The sequence below is a fragment of the Crinia signifera genome, chromosome 4 (genome assembly GCF_055691185.1).
Source record: "Crinia signifera chromosome 4, ASM5569118v1, whole genome shotgun sequence".
Classification (NCBI taxonomy): domain Eukaryota; kingdom Metazoa; phylum Chordata; class Amphibia; order Anura; family Myobatrachidae; genus Crinia; species Crinia signifera.
In genome coordinates, this window is record NC_139220.1 from 314105082 (window position 1) to 314127073 (window position 21992).

The window sequence follows — 21992 nt, forward strand, 5'->3', positions numbered from 1 at the left end:
CACCTGTGTCATCCATATATGTGTATGACTGTATATGCATGTACTGTTACACAGAGTAATTAGATTTAAACTGAAATAGGCAGGAGATTATGGTGTGGCTGAGAGACTTTTTATATTGAAGAGAGTTCCAATAGATGACGGAAGACATGCCTGATTGGCGGTGTTAGACACGCCCAATAGGTGGAGCTACACACACCCCTTTGACAGTGCACCCCCTAATAAAATGTGCTGCGCACGCCTATGTGTCTACCCCTCCTTGGTGCCGGGCAGCACCATTGAGCTGAGTGATGAGCTCAGCTTCAGCCACTGCCCGTCCCCTTCCTCCTGGCTGTGTGTCGCATGCAGGGCAACCGAGAGGGGGGGTACTAATTACCCGGGCCCGGGCTTGCTGGAAGGGCCTGAATGGGGCCCTGGTCCGTCCCCACCCTTCCTTCTCTGTCCCTCCCGGGCAGCAGCAGCAGCACTCACTTCTACAGCATGTGCTGTGCTGAGCTGTGCTGATAGCAGGCTCAGCATTAGCATCTCACTGACAGCAAGAGAGCTCATGCTGAGTCTGCTGTCAGCACAGCACATGTGTAGGTGTGTGCTGCTGCTGAGTTTAGAGGTTTTAGAATTTTGTTTCACCCCCCTCTAAACATTTTGGGGACGTGGCCTAAGCGCAAGAGGTGGTCACACCTCCCACACTTAGGCCACACCCCAAAATTTTTACTGGGGCCCGGCATTCCTCTCGGCTGCCCTGGCGGCATGACCCTGCTAAAATCATGCTGCACACCGCCGGGTTGCCGGGGGCAGGGCTGAGCAGCAGCTGATCTAGTGCAGTGGTTCCCAACCCTGGTCCTCAAGTACCCGCAACAGTGCATGTTTTGCAGGTATTTCACACCACCCTCTATGTTTTTAAGCAGGGAACCAGCATGGACTGCACTGAGACAGAGGCATAATTCCAAGTAAGTCCTATTTATTTGTGCATAGTGTCAGAAAATTTGGGGCTGGCATCTGAGCGTGGGGGCCCCGGGCTGCTCTGGCTGGACTGTCTCAACTTAAATACACAGTCACTTTTTATATCATGTTTGTTTATTATTTATGTATGCACTTTTTATTTCACATACTCTCTACCTTCAAACCTATAGTAGGGACCTCCATACTTATAATTTCACCACTTTACTATCACTATTCTTTATTGTGGTGCCCTGGGGGGGTCCTTAGCTGGATCGTGTTTCGGGGTTCCCTGCGTCCCAGGTGGTGACCCCAGAGTGTTAGGAACCTGCTCGACAAGAGGTGACCTGGACGGTTGGTGGGCAGGCCAATATCACTGGCCAATGATATACCAACAACCTCTTATTATATATTGTAATGTAATGATCGCATAGTGCATTTGCACCCTCTCTCTCTCTGTGTACTCCACACAGAATCACAAGTGCTATGATTAGCTCCACCCGTGGATCTTTTCAAATGTGCCTGAATAATGAGTGCACCTGCTGGGTGACCTGGAAAACGTGCACTGTTGGGGGTACTTGAGGACCAGGGTTGGGAACCACTGATCTAGTGCATAGCAGCGCTGCCCTGCCTGGGACACTCAGGGGGTGGGGTTTTTTAGGGAGTGCTCTCCCAAAAAACCCTGCTCTCTAAAAAATAAACACCACTGAAGGGGTTAAGTCACCTGAAAGAGTGGCTCCTAGATCCCTTCCCTTCTCATTAGTCATTTTTTAGCATTAACCTGTAGTTGCCATGCCCTTGACCATTCCTCTAGTCTACCTAGACCCTCAATTGTTTGTGTTACCCATCCTGGTGTGTCTACCCTGTTGCACACCTTTGTGTCATCTGAAAAAAATACATACTTCCCCTTCAATACCATTTGCTTCATAGAATGCACTATATTTACTACAACTGTCTGTTTCCTTTCCTGCAACCAGCAGGGCCACAAGTAGACTTTTGGTGCTCTGTGCCAGAAAGAGAATTCCATCCCCCATCATTTTTCCAACAGGGACATAAGGTGCATGCCCTCGTGGGGAAGGAGCATGACAAAACTGACCCCAGTAAAAAAAGATTATCAGCATTGCAATGGTATAACTACACACTGTAGTGAGCATCCCCACATCCAATCCCATACAGCCACACACTACATAGATCTGCTCAGCTGCAATGGCTGTGTTTGGGAACAAATGGTTGATTGTAATTCGCTGTAATCCATGACCAGATTTTCATTGGAACCAACCAGATCTGCCAAATGATCTGCCAAATGATTGTACTGTATATGCCCAGATTAGGTTCAACAGAATAGAGAAATAACTGATTATAAAAACAATAAAACTGTGAGGTCCCCCAATAACTACAGACAAATCAAAGACAGTGACTATGCATTTTCATTCCAATAATAATATTAATAATAACATGTTTCATAAACTAAACAGACGTGGGATAGGCTGTATTCTTACCGGCAATGACCAGCCTTGTGGGGGATCTGCTGTTTAATGTTTCATTGTTGGTGGTCACACGGCAGCAGTAATGGGTGTATTCATTTGGTATTACATTATTTATTTGCAGGGAGACATCTGTGGGGAAACTGTCCACTGAGAACCGTTTCTGATTGGGTGCTTTGCCCGAGGTGTATATATTATACTTAGGGACAAATGAGCACTTTTCGCTGTGTGCTATATACCAGGCCACCTGTTTTACTGTGACCTCCAGCGGGTAATAGCAGGGGATGGTGACAGTCTCTCCTGGGACAGCTATCAGTACATCCAGCTGATACACGGACATGTCACCTACAGAGAGTAAACAGGAAAACATTATTACACAAACTTTGCAGATCCCGATGAATTTAAAAAATTTCCCTAATGATCTGTGAATGAATTGCCGCTGTCCAATAAAAATTCACACTTGCCGGCACACTGTCGCATACCCTCCAACATCTGAAACGCCAAGACAGGTACAAATTTGGAAAAGGATCGTTGCCACATGTAAATGGGACATGGCCACATACCTTTTCTTATAAAAAAGACACAGGCCATTAAAAAAAGTATAGTTTGAGGGTATGCTGTTTGAGTACTGGCAGGTGGGATTCCGATGTCAGGCTACTGACAATCAGAATCCCGACTGTCGGCCCGCTATAATACACCCCTGAATCAGGCACTAAATCCTTACAGGAGCCATGTAGCAAAAGATTTGAAAATAGGAGTGTCTGTGTGAAAAACATTTTATATATATATATTTCATACTAGTAAATAAATGAACCCGACATCTGTCAGGTCATCTCAGATAAGTCACCCACCTGCCCCAAGTCTGGCTGCTTGAGTAAGTGGTATGTAAAAAAAGACATTGGTTCCCCCAGCGCACTGAATGGTATTAGTAACCAATCTTGAACACTACATTATAATAGAATTCAGAGATATTGGTTACATATACCTGCGCAGGTGTCGGATATGCCCCCAAGCCGCGTCAAGGCTTCTCTGTATATTGGGGGTCCCTAGCGCTATATCTAGGTGCGTGCGTGCAGCACCCCAAAAACTAGCATAATCTAGAAAGCCTGAGCGGCATGCCAGTGATATACTAAGTGTTAATAAATATTAGTGCTAAGAAGCTCTCTCTCTCTCTCTCTATATCTATATATATATAAAGAGAGAGAGAGAGAAAAAGATGACGTAATTAAAATATTAAAGAAATACTGTTAGTGAGGAAAATTAAAAAAATGTTAATAGCATGTAAGGGCATGCCGCACTAGAGCCACCCAGCCCAGCCAGTCCAGGGGCACCGCACCCCACACCACCATTTTTTTACTTACTCAGTATTAACCCCTCCCTTGCATGCACCTGAGTGGTATTACTGAACTAATTGAGCATCTACCACTATCCATATTCAAGTAAGTGGTATCCCAGACTTCAGAACACAGAAGACCCCTGGGTACTACTGAAGTTCTTCAGTCTTTTCTGTGTCATTACAGACCAGCTATTGTTCTGTGACTCTGGAAACCTCTTAAGTTAATGCTGCAGGGTTGCCAACGCTCCAGGAAGTAGGCCGCAAAAGGTGGGTCTGACTAAAAACATGAGATTGTGGTGTGGTGATTGCATCATTGTTGCCATAACCCCCTGCTGTGTAATGCTAGTATTACAGGCATTGCATAGCTGGGGGAGCGCAAGGCCACGGTGATGAGGGAGTTGAGGGGGAGTTGCGGGAGGCTTGCAACATCGTGAGGGACTTGTCCATCTTTCTGGGGGGGGAGGGGGCTGGAGGCGGATCCAATTTTTGGGACCCTCCCATTTTGGGACTGTAGGCTAGAATGTACTGCTGTAGTTTTTTGATTGAAAAAGCAGATCTTTATTGTACATAAAGAATGCAAAAAACAGACGATAACATTTAAACATATATACTGTGTCACAGCACAGCCAAAACACAGTGCACATACAAACAGTATAGTTCATATTATAAAATACAGCACAAGATAAACTCACACTATAGACTATACTATGAACTGTGCATTTTAACGGTAACATTTACACAACAGTATACAAGACTATGGGTGTGGAGGGTAGGGGGGTGAGCAGGGGCGGATTTAGGGAGGAGGGCGCCCCTAGGCACAACAATAATGTTTACTAAGTAGGACAGTTTATAGGGGCAGTATTTGCATGTCCTATCCATTTACACTCTATTTAAGATGGAATATAGTACAGTACAGTGGATATTTTGCAGTTATTGGTACATTTTGGGATGACAGTACTATCACAGGCATCCAAGTGCCGCCCCCAAACATGTGCCGCCCCTAGGCCGGTGCCTCACGTGCCTAATGGGAAATTCGGCTCTGGGGGTGAGGGAGGGGGGAATCACATGCCTGAAGCTTTATTGACCAGACAGACACATATAAGGGGAGGGCAATAAATAGAAAGACATCAACAAAACAACAGACATTGTGAAGTGAGGGGGAAGTGGCCACGGTCTCAAAGTCTTATAAAACAGTCCAAACAAGGGGAAAGGACCAGAAGAAAAGGGGTTTAGTCCTTTTCTTCCTCAGGGCTATCCTGGATGGAATAGTCTCTGAGCAGGATGTGAACCAGCCTGCGGCAGTCCTGAACGGACATTCTCTCCCTCCGCAATATGAGACGATTTCTGGCAAACCACAAAGCGTCCTTAACACAGTTTATAAGGCGCCAGGCTTCCTGGGTCGCCCTATACGTGTGGGTGCCTGGGAATAGTCCATACAATACCGAAAGGTACGAAAGACAGTTCCTGGGCACAGAGTCTTTTAAATTCAGTCTCAAGGGCATCCAACAACAACTGTGCATAGGCGCAGTCCCAGAAGATGTGCATGGAGGTTTCTTCATGCACAAAGCACCAGGGACAATGTCTATACCTAAACAAGTTTCGGGAGTGCATGAATGACCGGTGAGGCAAGCCTTCCTGAATGGCCATCCATGACATGTCCTTGTGTCTATTTTTGAGCCTTTTGGAGGCCACATACTCCCAGACAAACTTGATAGTTGCTGAAGGGAGCCCTGAAATCGGTTCCATGATGTCTTTGGCTCTGATGAGCTTGTGGACAGTTTTAGGTTTCCACAAGTCGGGTTTCAATCCCTCCCGTTGGTGTTCCCTCACAAACTTGGACACGTCCAGGTAGAACCATGGAGCTCCTGTCCCACTTAAGGGTTAGTGGTGCAATTAAGATTTTTTTCTTGGTGGTACTGATAGCCTCCACCAAAAATGGGCGTGGCCATGTGTCATGAGGGGGCGTGGTCACACAAAGCTAGAGGAGTGACTAAATGACAATAGTAGCATGGCATCAGGAGACAAGGAATGAGAAACAGCAGGGAATGACTGGGGGTGGGTTGGCTCTTGCTTGGGGGAGAGCAGGACAGCTTGTGCTTACAATTGTGGAGCCTGCTCTTCATGCTGTCGGCGCTGCTGATGCCTGTCAGTGTGACAGGCTAAATCAGCAGTAGCCGATAGCTGCATCCATCACCAATCATAACGCTGGGTGGGCGGGCTGCGGATGCATTATATTTAGACTTAAAATAAAAATAGAATTGACAGTGGGTCGGGGGTAAGTGGTACTGCGTACCTGCAACATATTTCTTACAGGTACTCCGTACCACGCCGTACCCCCTTACTTGCAGCACTGCTTAAGGGTCCTCCACATTGGTAGGAGGAAGAAGCGGGACATGGAGTTCCCTGCAGAGCCGGCACAATTGTCAATCAAAGTTCTGCGGATACAGTTACATGCAAAGAAGGCTCTCAGCATAGTTGGAATGTCTGGAATGCCTTTGCCACCTTTGAGGGGATCTTTGTACATAACAATCCGCTTCACTCTGTCCATTTTGGAGCCCCAGATGAAGTGGAAAACTGCTGTAGTTATTAGACTGCAACGTGTTAAGGAATCTTTGTGTTTGTCTGCAGGGTATCTACTCACCCGTATAGTGATTTATTAGTGCTTTCCAAATTAGCTATAAGGAACTTTGGTCTACAGCTGTATTGAGTGGCGTAACTCCCGGAGGCAATGGAGACATTTGCCGCCGGGCATTAGCTGTGAGGGGGTCATAATGGGCAGGCTGAGCATCACAATTGCTGTGAGCGGTAGATAACATTGTAGTTGCAGCAGCCGGGGAGCCCAGAGAGCATTTACATGCTCCAGATGCACTCAGACCCCTTGTGTTGTGGGGCCTCCTCAAGGTCCATATTTCAAAGTGTGCGATTGCTTTATTTATGATAGCTCCCTGAATACTGCATTCTTTTTTATATTTAATTTTTATTTTTATTCATCTCTTTAGCCACCATCACAGATATCAATTGTAGGTATTTGTATTTAGTCTCACAGATCTCCGTGCGCTGTGCACTAAGAGATTTTTATATTATGTGTGTGTGTGATTTCTCCCATTAAGTGGGACTTCTTCACATTTTATGCATTTACATTTGAATTCTTTGTAATTATTGTTTTTATAATAATACGTACTTTGACCTCCTGCAGCCTCCCCCGCCTCCCATTCAACCATGATCGCCTCAGCAACAGATGACTACTGTGTATTATAAGCTGCTTGCAGTAGCCGGGAAACCATGGCCACCTAAAAGCTTGCGCTTCAGATGCACTCCAGGGGCAGACCTCCGGCTTCCATGAGGTCACGTCCGGCCGTGACGACTTCCGGTCAGGAACTTCCGGGACAGATGGGACGGCGGCGTGGGCAGAATGCTGAGCACCCCACCTGTTATAAGGCAATTCACTTGTACATTCATTGTTCTTCCACTGCACCCTGACAAAGGGGTGTTGTTGCCCTGATACGTTGGTTTTGGATTTGCCTAAATACACGTTTGTTGAAAGTTCCCTTGGAATGCCGCTGTCTGATTCCTGTCCTATATATATCCAGAATCTGCAGCTAAGTCATACTGTTTTCACATTGCAAACCCTGCTCTACCCCGTTATTTGAAAACATCTCTGAAATGGGTCTGAGCTACAGATGGGGCCGGGCTCATCTTTGCAGGGGATGGCGATGGCGTCGCCATCGCCATTCCCTGCTCCCGCGCCATCTGTGTGTCGGAAGGGGACGCGCGCGCACGAGGTGCGCGCGCGTCCCCTTCCGACGGTGCTGCCCTCGGTCGCCCGGTGCCCACACCAGGCGCCCGCACCCCCCCACAGCCTCCTCGGGTCCCCCCAGCCCCCCTCGAGCGGGAGGCGGACAGTATTGCGTCCGCCTCGCCGGCCGGCCGCCCGGATACTGAGACGCGCGTGCGTGGGGGACGCACGCGCGTCTCAGTCAGATGGCGCGCCGTGTTGCTGGCGGATCGCCAGCAGCATGCTGCTGGCGATTCGCCAGCAAGCATAAGGCCTGCGCCATCTGTAGCTAAACCGCTTTCACATCGCATGCCTGGTGGACGTGGTTTATTACTGGGTTATTACCCGATTGGTGCCTTTCACACTGAACCCGGTTCACCCATAGAAAACAGTGGATGTCATTTGTAATGGACTTTTATGGCTCACATATTTGTATTATAGCTAAAAATAAGCCTGTTTGTTGATGTTTATGTACTGAACCAATTACGAATGTTTTTATATATTAAAGAATCCTTTCCAGTGATTTGTCTGGCAATGTCTGCCTCACCTCTTATCTAACCATCTCCCTCCCCTCCTCATCAGTCCATGTTGCCATAACTGTATGCTCTGTAATGTAGAAATATGCCAGCAATGCTTCTCCACTACTTCCAAAGCTATTTCTCTGGTTTCCTGATTCAGGATTGTGTCATCAGGCAGGGAGACAGCCTATCACCTTCTGTGGCACAGTCATGTGTGCAAAATATCGGGTCTGAGGCTTTCACACTGCAACCTGGATTGACTTTGAACTGAACTGTTATTGCTGTGGGGTAAAAGCGGTATCATTGTTTAATTAGGGCTGCAATTTGATGCTGGCGTTGAGATTAAATTTAATTATTTCCACAAAAGATGAAGATTTTATATTAATGGACATTATATATGTGCAATATTCAGCATACGTTTTCAAGGACTTAAAGTGACATAGCTATTCCAAGCCGCTGTCTGTTGTCATCAATCAAAGACTTACATACACAAGCTAAAGATATACATTGGCATCCATATATGTAAATGCTTTAAATAAGGTAGTTAGAAAATTCCCATATAGGAAACCACCCCCATGCTATTTGTGGCCATATCTTAGAAGTTATAAGGTATATATTGTACCATGTGCCGAGAGCTGGTCTGAGGGCTGGTGATGAGCTGGGTAACAGCTGAGATGGGAGAAGCAGTGATACCAATGTGAAGGAGACCTGCAGAAATAGAAGTTCAGCACCATTCTTCCCTGTCTGTCTGAATAAATCATCTCACATAATTTACAAGAAATATGGAGTCGGAGGTCTATACATTTTTAACCAACTTATCACTGGCTTTGTGACACTTATGCTGAGGACGGTCTGTATACAGTGAAGTTGAAGCTGCAGACTATTGCCCTGCCTTTCTCTTAAGAATCATACATCTTTTTATCAAATTGGTACTTGTGTAGTTTCACGGAGCCAGCATGGCGCCGTGCTACTTCCGGTTTCTACGCTCGGCAAACTATCTAAAATAAACTAACTTAACTCCATGCCAAAATGGATAGTTCATACCCCCACTATCCATGTTGGCATGGAGTTGATTTTAGATAGCGTGGCGAGCCACTGAGCCCGCAGCGTGGGCGAGCGAAGCGAGCCCCGCAAAGGGGACTCAGACGCACGTGAAACTACACAAGTACCATCAAATTGTCCCAAGTGGTTGGCTCATGGATATTTTTTCTTGTTTGGACAAGGCAGAGCTTTGTTGAAAAAAGCTCCACAAATGTGGGAAGAAGATCACAGTTTCTGTCAAAACTAGAAAGTTTTTAACGATACTGAAGAAAGAGTCAAACTGCTTCTAGATTTTTCTGGAAGAATTACAAAGGATGAGGAGAAATGGCAGAACTTACTGCACTCGGTTGAAGAAATTCAAAGAAAATGCCATGTTTCAAGAAATCTGTTGGTCCCTAAGGGCAAACTTTTCCCTGCACCTACGAATCGTCCCCATCAGCCACTGCTTTTTAGTGAGTGGTCCAGGGGGTTAGAGGTGCTGGGGCTCAGAGGTGTGGGGAGTGAGTAATGTGTGGAGAGAAGAGCAGGGGCTGATTGAGAGGTGATACAGCACATAAGGCATTATTGGATTTGGTATTAACAAATAACATAGATCTAGTTTCAAACACAAAAGTAATTGAACATCTAGGGAACAGTGACCACAATATGGTTTCACTAGAAATCAACTTCAGTAAATTACATCATAAATGATCGGCAAAAATACTAAAGTTCAGAAAAGCTAACTTCAAATTATTCAGAGAAGCCCTAAAAAGAATTGTGTGGGAAACGGTTTTTGAGGGGATAAATGCTGAGGAAATGTGGGATACTCTAAAAAATGTACTCAAATCATTAACTATTAAATATATTCCTAAAGTAAATAAGGGTAAATTATATAAAAAAAGCCACCATGGTTGGACAAAAAAGTTAGGTCAGCAATCAACAATTAAATAAGAGTATTTAAAATTTATAAAAATAACTTAAATGAGGAGGCGTTCATAAAATACAAAGGCCAGTATTCAATGGCCGGGCTGGCGGCTGGGAGCGAATCCTGTGTAGGATTCGCTGCACTTTCGCCACAATTCTCCCTTCAGGGAGATTCGCCCAGCAGCCGCCCATCCTCCCTATTCAACGCGTCAGGGGCTCTCTGCCCCTGACGGCGATAATCACCCTCTGGGGCGAATAGTCCTGGGCTCTCTCCCCTGCTGCTGCGGCTACACTGCCACTGCAGGGGATTGAGCAGAGTCCTGGTGGGGGAGCGCGCTGATACTGCCAGGAGCCCCCGCACAGCCTGAGGATGGGGACGGCTCCAGCAGCAGTGGCAGACCTCCGGCTCCAGCAATCCCAGCGCTGACATCTGCTATCACCGCGCTGGGGCTGCCTGAGCTGGAGGTCTGCCACTGCTGCTGGATCTGTCTCTACGTCAGCTGAGGCAGGTCTGTGGGGTCGGGGAAGAGAGCGGGTATGGTACCCTGCAGCGGGTCCCACTGAGAAAAGGCAAAGAAGGGGTTAACCCCTCTCAAGGTGCCGATGCCGAGGGGAACAGGAAGCGGGGTCAGAGGTGGCTGGAAAGGTTGAGGCTCAGCCACAGGGCGAGAAGGAGGAAGCTCACGTGGAGCGGAGAGAGAAGGGCTGAAGCCGGAGCAGGGGTGTGTGGAACCCCACGGTTTAACCCGGCAGCAGCAGCAGGTGCCGGCGCCGCACACAGCAGCCAGCGGGCGGAGGTGACATCACCGGCAGCCAGAAGAGAACAGTGCAGCATTAAAGCGCGGGCGTGTGGCCTGTCCGAGGAGCAGCACAGAGGAGGTGACGCAGAAAGCCAGGAGAGCAACAGCATCTGGCAGAGTGGCTCCCGCCAGTTGACAGCACTGGCGGGGAGACCACCTCACCCGCAAGACAGGGAAGTGGGTCACTGGCGCCACTCAACTGAAGTGGCTGTGGAGGGCTGCAGTGGGCCCTGGGAGAGGCAAAGTGTGGCAGAATACCCCCATGCTGGGACCCTTGGAGAGCGGCCGCAGGAGGAGAAGTTGAGGACCCGAGCCTACTGCTACTGGAGAAACTGTGAGTCGACCCCTGGGGTCAAACAACGGGTTCGCAATGGTAGCGAGACACCCCTAGCGCCATCACCAGAGGCAGGGAGCACAGTGCCCCGTATCCAGAGACAGTGCCCCTGAGTGGCTGGGAGCTTGCCTAGTTACATAGATGGACCAGACTTCCACTGGCCGTAACTATCTGGAAAGGAGCCTCACACAGTGTAAGGTCTGCCCCATGCTAGCCAGGCTATTGATCCGTAGGAAGGCCGGTCTGCTGCTGCTGGAGCCGTCCCCGTCCTCTTGCCTGTCAGCTCATGTCCCCCGCATCCCCTCCCCCCCCCCACCACCACAACCAGTGCAGCAACACACATGTGTCCCACCTGTGGGGGTGTCCGGACACTAGTGGGGGTGAAGAAGGGCTTGCAGGGTGCTGCTGGGGTCGGAGCCGCTGCACTCACTGGTCCCGATCGTGCCTATGTAATGATCGGGACAGGGTGCAGTGAATATATGAATATTAATGAGCGGCTCCGGCTCCCGGCCCCCTGCTGGCGAATGTGTAAAAAAATTTTAAAAAAAATATTGTTTAAAAAGAATATATATATATATATATTAAAAATATATTCATGTGCTGCAAGTATATGAATAAAAATAACATGCCCTTTCATAGAAAAAAAAATCTGATTTTTTAACACCAAAAAAAAAAATTAAAAACGCTTTAATTTAAAAGATCACATTACAGTTCACCTAAAAAAGATGACGAATGCTAAACGGAGAATCATGGCGAAAATCAATGGAGAAAGCAGTTCTCCATTTGAGCATTGAATACACTGTCGGCGAATTCCACTAAAAACCCCATTGAAAATCACAGGCGAATTGTGGAGAATCATTTATGGCGAATCAGCAGACATTCGCTGTTCATTTGTGGCGAATTGCCTCCATTGAATATGGCGAATTGTTTTTTCTAACAGAAAATTCGCCGTTAACCCAGCGAATTGCCAGATTCACTGAAAAAAACGGCGAATCTGAGGCATTGAATACTGGCCAAAGAATCAAACAAAATTTGCAAAGGGGCAATCAAAGTAGCTAAAAGGGATTATGAAGAGCACATAGCCACTGAAAGCAAAACTAACCCCAAGAAGTTTTTCAAATACATAAATAGTAAATGAATAATTAAGGACAACATAGGCCCACTAACCGATATCACTGAAAAAGTTTTACAGAGGATAAGGGAAAAGCAGAACTGTTAAATGAGTTCTTCTCATCAGTGTTTACTAAGGGAGAGCAGACTGTGGAACGCACACAAACCACAAATGGGATGAACAAGCCAGACCACAATATTGAATTCTCTACCGAGGAAATAATATTGAGGCTCACCAAAATCAAAACAAATAAATCACCTGGGCCAGATGGGAATCATCCTAGGGTACTAATGGAATTAAGGGAGGAATTAGCTTCCCCTCTACATTATATCTTTGATAATTCACTATCATCAGGAAAGGTACCAAAAGACTGGAGAATAGCAGTGGTAGTGTCATTATTCAAAAAAGGAAAAATGGAGGATCCCGCTAATTAGAGACCTGTTAGTTTAACATCAATAGTGGGTAAACTATTTTAAGGATTTTTAAGAGATGGTATCCAGGAATATTTAGACCTTCATAGTTTACTCAGTAATAACCAGCATGGGTTTGTGAAAAATCGTTTATGCCAAACTAATCTATTGGTTTCTATGAAGAGGTTAGCAAAAACCTTGATAATGGAAATGCTGTAGATGTGATTTTCCTAGAATTTGCTAAATCCTTCGACACCGTACCACACAAGAGGTTGATAAATAAAATGGAGGACCTGGGATTAGGGGCAAATATCTGTAGATGGGTAGGGAACTGGCTGTGTAATAGAGAACAAAGAGTGGTCGTGAACAGTGCCGTTTCAAATATGATACCAGTACTAAGTGAAGTGCCACAGGGTTTCGGTTCTAGGGCCAATTTTATTTAACATTTTTATTAACGATATTGGGATTGGGTTACTCAGCAATGTATCCATCTTTGCGGATGACACAAAACTGAGCAGAGTTATTAAATCATCAGAAGATGTCACCACGCTTCAAAATGATCTTGACAATCTAGATGAGAGCAAAAAATTGGGCAAAAAAGTGGAAGATGAGGTTCAATGTGGACAATGCAAGGTCATGCACCTTGGGAGACATAACCAGTGTGCTAGTTATAACCTAAGCGGGGATGAATTGGGTAATTCAGTACTCGAAAAGGATCTAGGAGTCCAAATAGACAACAAACTAGGGTGTGGTGCTCAATGTAATATAGCAACAAAAAGGACAACAAAACTCTAGCATGTATTAAAAGGGGCATGGAAACTATGGACTCAAGGGTAATTATGCCTCTGTACAAATCATTGGTTAGACCGCACCTCGAATACGGAGTACAATTCTGGGCCCCACACTATAAAAAGGAATTAGAAAAAATCCAAAGAAGAGCAACAAAGCTTATTAGGGGAATGGAGAATTTAAGCTACGAGGAGAGATTAAGCAAGCTGGGACTATTAACACTAGAGAAGAGACGTTTAAGGGGGGACATGCTCAACATTTACAAATATCAGGTGCCAATATAAGGAACTGTCAAACACCCTTTTTTCTGCTAGACAGGAATCTGGGACGCGAGGGCAGGAGTTTAGATAAGAAGAAAAAATCAGAGCAGTCAAACTTTGGAACTTTCTTCCTGAAGAAGTGGTGTCGGCAGACACTATAAATACGTTTAAAATAAGGTTAGATAAACATTTATTGGTTAAAAACATCCACGGGTACGAATAAGTAACATAATCTGTCTTTAAAATATCGGAACATACTATACAACAAGGGATAAACTATTACAAACATAGGTTGAACTATATGGACGCAAGTCTTTATTCAGCCTCACCTACTATGTAACTATGTAATATGGTGGTCACAAATGGTGTCTGTGGGTTTGTGTGTGAAGGGGGGCACCACTATCTATATGGCCTCCCGGCTGTCACACCAGGGGTCTGAGTCAGACAGACCAGGACCGCTGGTGGGGGTCTGGACAGGTACTGGAACCTGGAAGGTTGTAGAAGACAAAATTATTACTGTGATTATTTCCTTACCCTCTTGTTGTCTCCTCCATATATAAACATCATTGTTTAATTATACTGCGGCATTAGGCAATCACGCCAGTCACTGACCAAGTATAATTATATTATATATGGACCGGAGATCAGCACCCACATCAAATGCCTTGCATACTGCTCATACAGTTATTCTCCAACTAATTGCAGGTTTCTAAAAATAGGAATCATATCAATGCTGCTTCCCACAAGTGGTTAACTTATTTCTCTTCTGTCCCTTCTCTTTTTTGACCTATCTTGCATGGCATCCCAGTGGTGTACCTTTGAACCTAAGTTACTGTCCCTGCAATGCCATTTTCTGACAACAGGGACAAAAACTAGGGACATTTGAGGACTACATGCCTAAACGCACTCAAACACTTACTTCCTTCAATACTTCACTACCAGGGTGTTATCGCTCACCCGTTGTCCACTACAGGTATCACTGTACACAACGGGCAGCAGCATACACCAGGAACTATAGTGACTGGTATCTTAACTATCAATACTAACTATTGGTTCTCTCATTCCCAGAGGCCCAAATTGTGACCCTGCACTGTTCCATATACAACAAGGTCGATTTGGTTACCCCTGGCAACAGCAGAAACCTTCTTGTCTCTCTACTCCTATACTTGTGACGCTCTCGGGGTCCGCTCAACTACGCATTCACTGAATACCCTCACATGCGTAGGCAGCAGCCACTCCCTGAGCAAATACCCATCCCAAGTATTTCATTTACTTCTTAAATATCTTCCACCTTACCACCATAATTCTTAAGCAGCTACAATGTATTGATTGGATGTCACTGCATACAATGTCAAAATAGATCACTTTTAAGCAATTTGAGGCCAGTTGTCTGTATTACCAGTGGAGACTATATATTCTTACCCGAAAAGGTTTAATTAAATCATATCTCTTGTCACGGACCCTCCGGTCGCCTGCTCCGATACGTCAATCTGAGCAGCTCCGGCCGTGACTGGGGTTCACTTTGGACTCTCGGGTCCTTTACTTGAGGTACACTGCCACCAGCCAAAACCTGATTTTAGCGCTTGAAACTGCGCAAGGGGCGGCTTGGCTCGCACCTGACCACACAATACAATATACAAATGGTAACACGCTGGAGCGTTCTCTTCTGAAGCTAATGAGTCTTAAGAACACAGAACCAGGACTGAGAATATGTATCATTTATTCCTAGAAATACTACAGAGCTTTAGAAAAAAGTTACAAGATATTACAATGATTTTAAAAGTACACACACGATTAAATGCAATTTCAGAAATAAAATAAACGGGAAAAATGACAGAACCGTATCTTACACCTAAGTACCAATCCTGACGTGGGGGGGGGGGTTCTCCACAAGAAATCTCTGGTCGCTTACAGCCTGTTTGCTAGACCCCCAGGTAGTGACACTGACTATAGGGAGAAGGGTCTTAGTTATACCTTGAAGACTCCCTCATGCCTCCCACCCTTGGGATTTTTAACCATTCCCTTGCTGAGCCTAGTGAAGGTCCCTAGATATAGGATCTTTCCCATAAAGAATTTTGTCCCTGCTTTGAAGTAGATTTTATACATTCCTCAAGTGATAAGAGGTAATTTAGTGGAGGGCCAGAGCAACTTTGGCCTGTTGGCTGGACACTATTGCTCTCCCCCTCAATCTGGTTTATGAGGGGTCTCAGATCTTTATCTTACATCCTAACTCCAGAGGAGTCCACAGATGTCAACCAGAGGGAATACAGGCCTCAAACTCAAACCAGGGTCACCTACAGTTTACCCACATAATAAAAGACCTGTCCTGATTCCAATACTCACAGGAGACATACCTTTACAACAATATCAGACATACATTGATTGAACAGATAATCATAACAGGAGGCATACGTTAATTTGATCGATTACCTGATCTGATCGTTACATCTCTCCATAAACTTTGACTTCCAGACAACAGGGAAAGCTTATATTTCACAGCTTTCTCACCAGTAAATATCTCCCACATTAATTCTGTTACAAGTGGGAACACAATGTGTGTTTAATGTTGTTTTGTCTCTGTCCTATGTCACTTACTGTAGGTCTGCCTTAATAGACCCGTTTTACTAATAATAAAATACAGTTTTAACAGAGTTATAACACTGTACTAGAAGGCTGTGCCCCACCCGGGAGATTTCTTCATATCCTATCTTGGATATTTTTGTTTGAAGGTTGTAGAAGACCCTTGTGCATGAATTGCACGACAGTTCACCCAGAGGAATGACCAGACAGAATTAAAATATAACCGATTTATTAGCAGACAGTTAATAACAGTACAAGCAGTGAATGAGTACAATGGTATGGAAATGATAGAGTCACTGAGATGGAAATACTTTACAGTTGTATTGATGGAACATCGATGGTGGAAAATCGGATGAGAAATGAAGTTGTGGTGTCCGGAGTATTGGACCAGGTGATGAGCTGGAATCCGGAGGACGGATGGGAGACAGCTGGAGATGGAACCAGAGTATCGAACCAGAGTCGATGGTAGAACATTGATTAGAACTAGGCAGGAACTGGCAGGTGAGTATAGCTGCAGGCGGAGAGCACAGGTGAGCCTGAAAGGACACAGGGATTGGAATCCGGGCTGGACACAGGCGATGGAAAACCTGGCAGATCACAGACGATGGTGAACATCGATATCCACAGGCGATGGTGAGCCTGGATAACCACAGGCCATGGTGACCCCGGATTGCCACAGGCAATGGTGAGCCTGGACAGGTTCAGCACCTTGAACACCTGGAGGAAACACTGCAGCAGAGAGAGACAACACCAGCAGGCAGCACTTGCATATGAAATGACAATTGAAGCACTAGCACTGGAGTGAGCGCTCACAGGATACTTATACCCACAGTATAGCCATGATTAACTGAGCAGGTATCCTGGGAGATCAAACCAGGCTAGCATTGGCTGAGGCAGACATGTGACCGGGGAAACATGGCGGCCCCCATGTCAGGCTAAGGCGGGAAATAATGTTTGTACTCGCCATGCTTGTGGCCAGACGCAATGGCGGCGGACAGGGAGACTGCTGCGCACTGGACGCTGTCACTGGAGATGAGGGAAGCGGTGCACCGCGCAGCCACGGACTCAGCAGCGCTGAGTGGACCGGTAGAAGACAGGGAGAGAGGCGCACAGCTCACAGGATGCCGGCAGCGTCGGGACTTGTAATGCAAGCTGAGCCTGCGCAGACACTTAGCCGGTAAGAGACTTTGCTTCAGCACTCGGATCGTGACAGCACCCCCCCTTTAGGGGTTGCCCCAGGCTTGCGTGGATATTTGGCAAGGAAAGCCTGGATGAGTCTTGGAGCATGGGCATCTACTGCGTTGGTCCAGGATCGCTCTTCTGGGCCATAGCCCTTCCAGTCGATGAAGTACTGGGGACGACCATAACGGATACGAGAGTCCAGAATTTTTTGCGACTTCGTACAACGCTGAGTAAGCACCTTGGGTGCCTTGGGAAGCCTGGAATGGAAGCCTTTGAGGACCAGTGGCTTTAACAGGGAAACATGAAATGTAGCTGGTACCTTCAGGTATGGAGGCAGTCTCAATTTGTAGGCCACAGGATTGACGACTTGCTCAACAGGAAATGGACCAATATGTCGGGGAGCGAACTTCATTGATGGCACTCTCAGTCTCAAGTTCCTGGTTGATAACCATACACGATCTCCTGGTCGGAGGGCTGGCACAGCTCTACGCTTTCTGTCATATAACTTCTTGTACCTATTTGAAGCTTTGAGAAGAGATGAACGAATGAGCTTCCAGTTTTTTGATGAATTGCCAGATGGCAAACGTCGACAGCTGGCACTGAAGAGGCAGGTTGCAGACTGAAGTTAGGAACTCGAGGATGGTACCCGTAGTTGGCAAAGAAGGAAGCGACATTTGAAGAATAATGATATTGATTATTATGACAGAATTCTGCCCATGGAAGAAGTTGAGCCCAGTCATCCTGAGAAGAGGATACATACATGCAGAGGAAAGCTTCAAGGTCCTGATTCACCCTCTCCGTCTGGCCGTTTGTTTGAGGGTGATAGGCCGTGGAGAATTTGAGCTTGACCTGGAGGAGAGAACACAGACTTCGCTAGAATTTTGCCACGAATTGGACACCTCTGTCAGAGACGATATCAAGGGGCAGACCATGAAGCTTGAAGATCTCTTTCACAAACAACTGTGAGAGCTTGGAAGCAGACGGAAGACCGGTGAGAGGGACGAAGTGGGCCATCTTGGTGAACCGGTCAACAATCACCCAGATGGTGTTGAATTTGTCAGACTGTGGAAGGTTGGTCACAAAGTCCATTGAGAGGTGCGTCCAAGGATGATGTGGCACCGATAAGGGCATCAGTTGCCCAGAAGGAGACTGACAATAAATCTTGTGCTGGGCACACTTAGCAGAAGAGGAGACAAAGTCCTGCACAACCTGTTTTAGGGACAGCCACCAGTAAGACCTGGTGATAAGACATAAAAGAAATTACTGACATTTCCAGGGCGCAGGTCAAATTCTCCTTTCCCTTATTCTCAATTTACCCAAAAGAGAAAGAGAGCAAAAGAGAGCACAATAGTGTAATACACTTTGATAACCTGATATATAAACACTGTTTTACAGGATATTATTGACTGGACTCGTACCCTTCAGGGTGGTCTACTTTTCAGGGTAGACAACAAGCGCTTCCTCAAGGGGCGGTAACGTCACCGTGTGGGTATGAGTATATCCAGTGGGTACATATGGAAGAAAGACTGGTATGGTGTAATACCATTTTTATTCATCAAATAACATCATATAAAATCAAGGGTAAAGCACAATGGACTCTCACCAAGTGTGTTGGTCCACAACAAAAGTGTAGACAAATGAGAGAGATGTTATATCAGGCGTCCCCGGTGGCTCGCACCTGGCGTCAGGTCCACTGTGGTTCACCCTCTCTCCTCCTTGCCAACGTGTTTTGAAACCTGGTAGGCTTCTTTTTCAAGGCATGAGGAGGTGTTACACATAATCCTATATTTATACCCCTATCGGGGAAACCTATTTCCAGACATGGGTTTTACCTATCCGGCTAGTTTCCTATACTACTTATACTAATACAATATAATCCGGTCCGTGGTTTGATTCCTCCGCAAAGTGCTCAGCTGTTCTTTAAATCAAGAAGATTTTCTCAGTTTCAAAGCTTCCGCCGGAAGCGGAAGTGACGTTTTGCGTTTAACGGACCCGGACTTCCGGTATTCGGCTCCGTCCGCTTGCGTTCCACGGGCTTTTGCCGTATCATTTTCAAATTATGTCCATGATAGTCCATTTTAATAAGCAATCTCCGTTTATCATCAACATGGAACCAAGAAGAGAAATAAACATGCATAGGTTAAGATTTTTCGTCTGTAAAACCTTAAATAATATATAAAAAAAGGTTTCCCTTGATTAAATATAGAGGATAAAAATTGATTTAAAAATACTATTTTCTTATAAAAAAAAACATTTTATATAAAATATCTTTATAAACCTTATTACCATAAAACAATTTATTGTTTATTTTAAAACGACACGAATAATGAACGAAGAGATAAAAAATGAAGAGATAAAAAAACCATTTCAGCTCGAAATCTTTGTTCAGACCTCCTGGGGCTAGAGTCTGATGCTGAAATATCATGGTCATTTCATTCTTAGCTAAATTGGTCGCTAAGTCACCCCCTCTACTATTCACAGTAACTTTTTTTAAAAGATAAAATTTTTTAATAAAATCTGGGTTACAGTTATGATGTGTTTTAAAGTGCATGGGCAGGGCGTGTGTTTCAAGTCCTTTCCGGATGTTCCGTAAGTGTTCACTTAGCCGGATTTTAAAGGGTCGACTCGTTCGCCCTATATAAAATTTATTACAGTCACATTCTATGGCATAAATTACATTATAGGAATGACAGGTCAAGAAATCTTTTATGGTGTATTTTTTTCCATTGATGGTAACCTCTGTTACCTTAGACCCAAAGTTATTCCTGACTGTTTTGCACCCCATGCACGTTCCACAACGGTAAAAACCTATTGAGGTAATTGTCAATTTTTTTGGGGACACCGGGCATAAACTTTTTACAAGTTTTGATTTTATATTAGGTGCCCTTCTAAATATACACGTCGGTTTTGGTGGAATTTCCATACCAATCACTGGATCCTTTTTCAAAAGTCCCCAGTGTTTACCAATTACCTTTTTGAGGTCCCTATGTTGAGACGAATAATTGGTCACAAATGACCATTTCAATTTATCATTTTGGTAATTTTTCTCTCTTTCGGGACAAATAAACTTTTTCTTTGTATTTCTTCAATCTGAGACAAACATTGATCCACTTTAGTTATATCATATCCACTCTTGATGAATCTTTCTTTCCGAAAGAGAGAAAAAATTACCAAAATTATAAATTTAAATGGTCATTTGTGACCAATTATTCGTCTCAACATAGGGACCTCAAAAAGATAATTGGTAAACACTGGGGACTTTTGAAAAAGGATCCAGTGATTGGTATTGATATTCCACCAAAACCGACGTGTATATTTAGAAGGGCACCTAATATAAAATCAAAACTTGTAAAAAGTTTATGCCCGGTGTCCCCCAAAAAATCGACAATTACCTCAATAGGTTTTTACCGTTGTGGAACGTGCATGGGGTGCAAAACAATCAGGAATAACTTTGGGTCTAAGGTAACAGAGGTTACCATCAATGGAAAAAAAACACACCATAAAAGATTTCTTGACCTGTCATTCCTATAATGTAATTTATGCCATAGAATGTGACTGTAATAAATTTTATATAGGGCGAACGAGTCAACCCTTTAAAATCCGGCTAAGTGAACACTTACGGAACATCCGGAAAGGACTTGAAACACACGCCCTGCCCATGCACTTTAAAACACATCATAACTGTAACCCAGATTTTATTAAAATTTTTTATCTTTTAAAAAAAAGTTACTGTGAATAGTAGAGGAGGTGACTTAGGCCCTTATTCTGATCGGTGCGGCCGGAGCTGATTATGCGGCCAGGACCGTGCGTGCGAAACCCCGCCTTCCATACGGATCGCCAACTCCGTCCGTATGCGGTAAGAAGCTGGCCGAACGGACCGCACGTGTATTTTTCACGGAATACGCCTCCTCCATCTAAGGGAACCTCCCCCATCATTCGATGGTCGCAGACCATCGAATGCAGGACCGAATGCTCCACCAGCACCCGCAACCTCAGACCACACAGACATTTTTCTGTGCAAAAGCAGGGATCTGGGCGGGCAGCTGACATCCTGCGATGTCATATGTCCGCCCCCTACACGTGCGTCACGGCTGCATTACCATACGTACGCCCAGCATTTGCATGGGAACTCCCATGTAACGCGGGGCGTATGCATATGGTAATGAGCCCAAATAGCCCTTCACGCCCCTCTCCACCCCCTGTTCGGAGTGTTCACATATCATGCGGGATTTGGCCGTACGCCCCGCTCGCACATGCGCAGAGACGCCTCTGCACATGCGCAGACACAAAACATCGGCGGGCCGAACGCACGCGGATATATCCGCACCGATCAGAATAAGGGCCTTAGTGACCAATTTAGCTAAGAATGAAATGACCATGATATTTCAGCATCAGACTCTAGCCCCAGGAGGTCTGAACAAAGATTTCGAGCTAAAATGGTTTATGTAATCCCCAGCTACTTTTTTATCTCTTCATTTTTTATCTCTTCGTTCATTATTCGTGTCGTTTTAAAATAAACAATACATTGTTTTATGG

The 21992-nt window shown here is 45.3% G+C and overlaps 1 protein-coding gene across 3 annotated transcripts in view; it reads right to left on the reverse strand.

Moving 5' to 3' along the window:
• LOC146075865 (uncharacterized) overlaps positions 1–21992 on the reverse strand; it is a 90881-nt gene that overhangs the window by 45629 nt on the left and 23260 nt on the right. For all 3 annotated transcript variants that reach the window (XR_014473643.1, XM_083185531.1, XM_083185530.1), the window contains exon 3: positions 2433–2762. Coding sequence is in view for 2 of the 3 variants with exons in the window: in XM_083185531.1 (XP_083041657.1) it covers positions 2433–2762 (330 nt within the window). In the remaining variant the exon portion in view is untranslated. The remainder of the gene's footprint in view (positions 1–2432; positions 2763–21992) is intronic.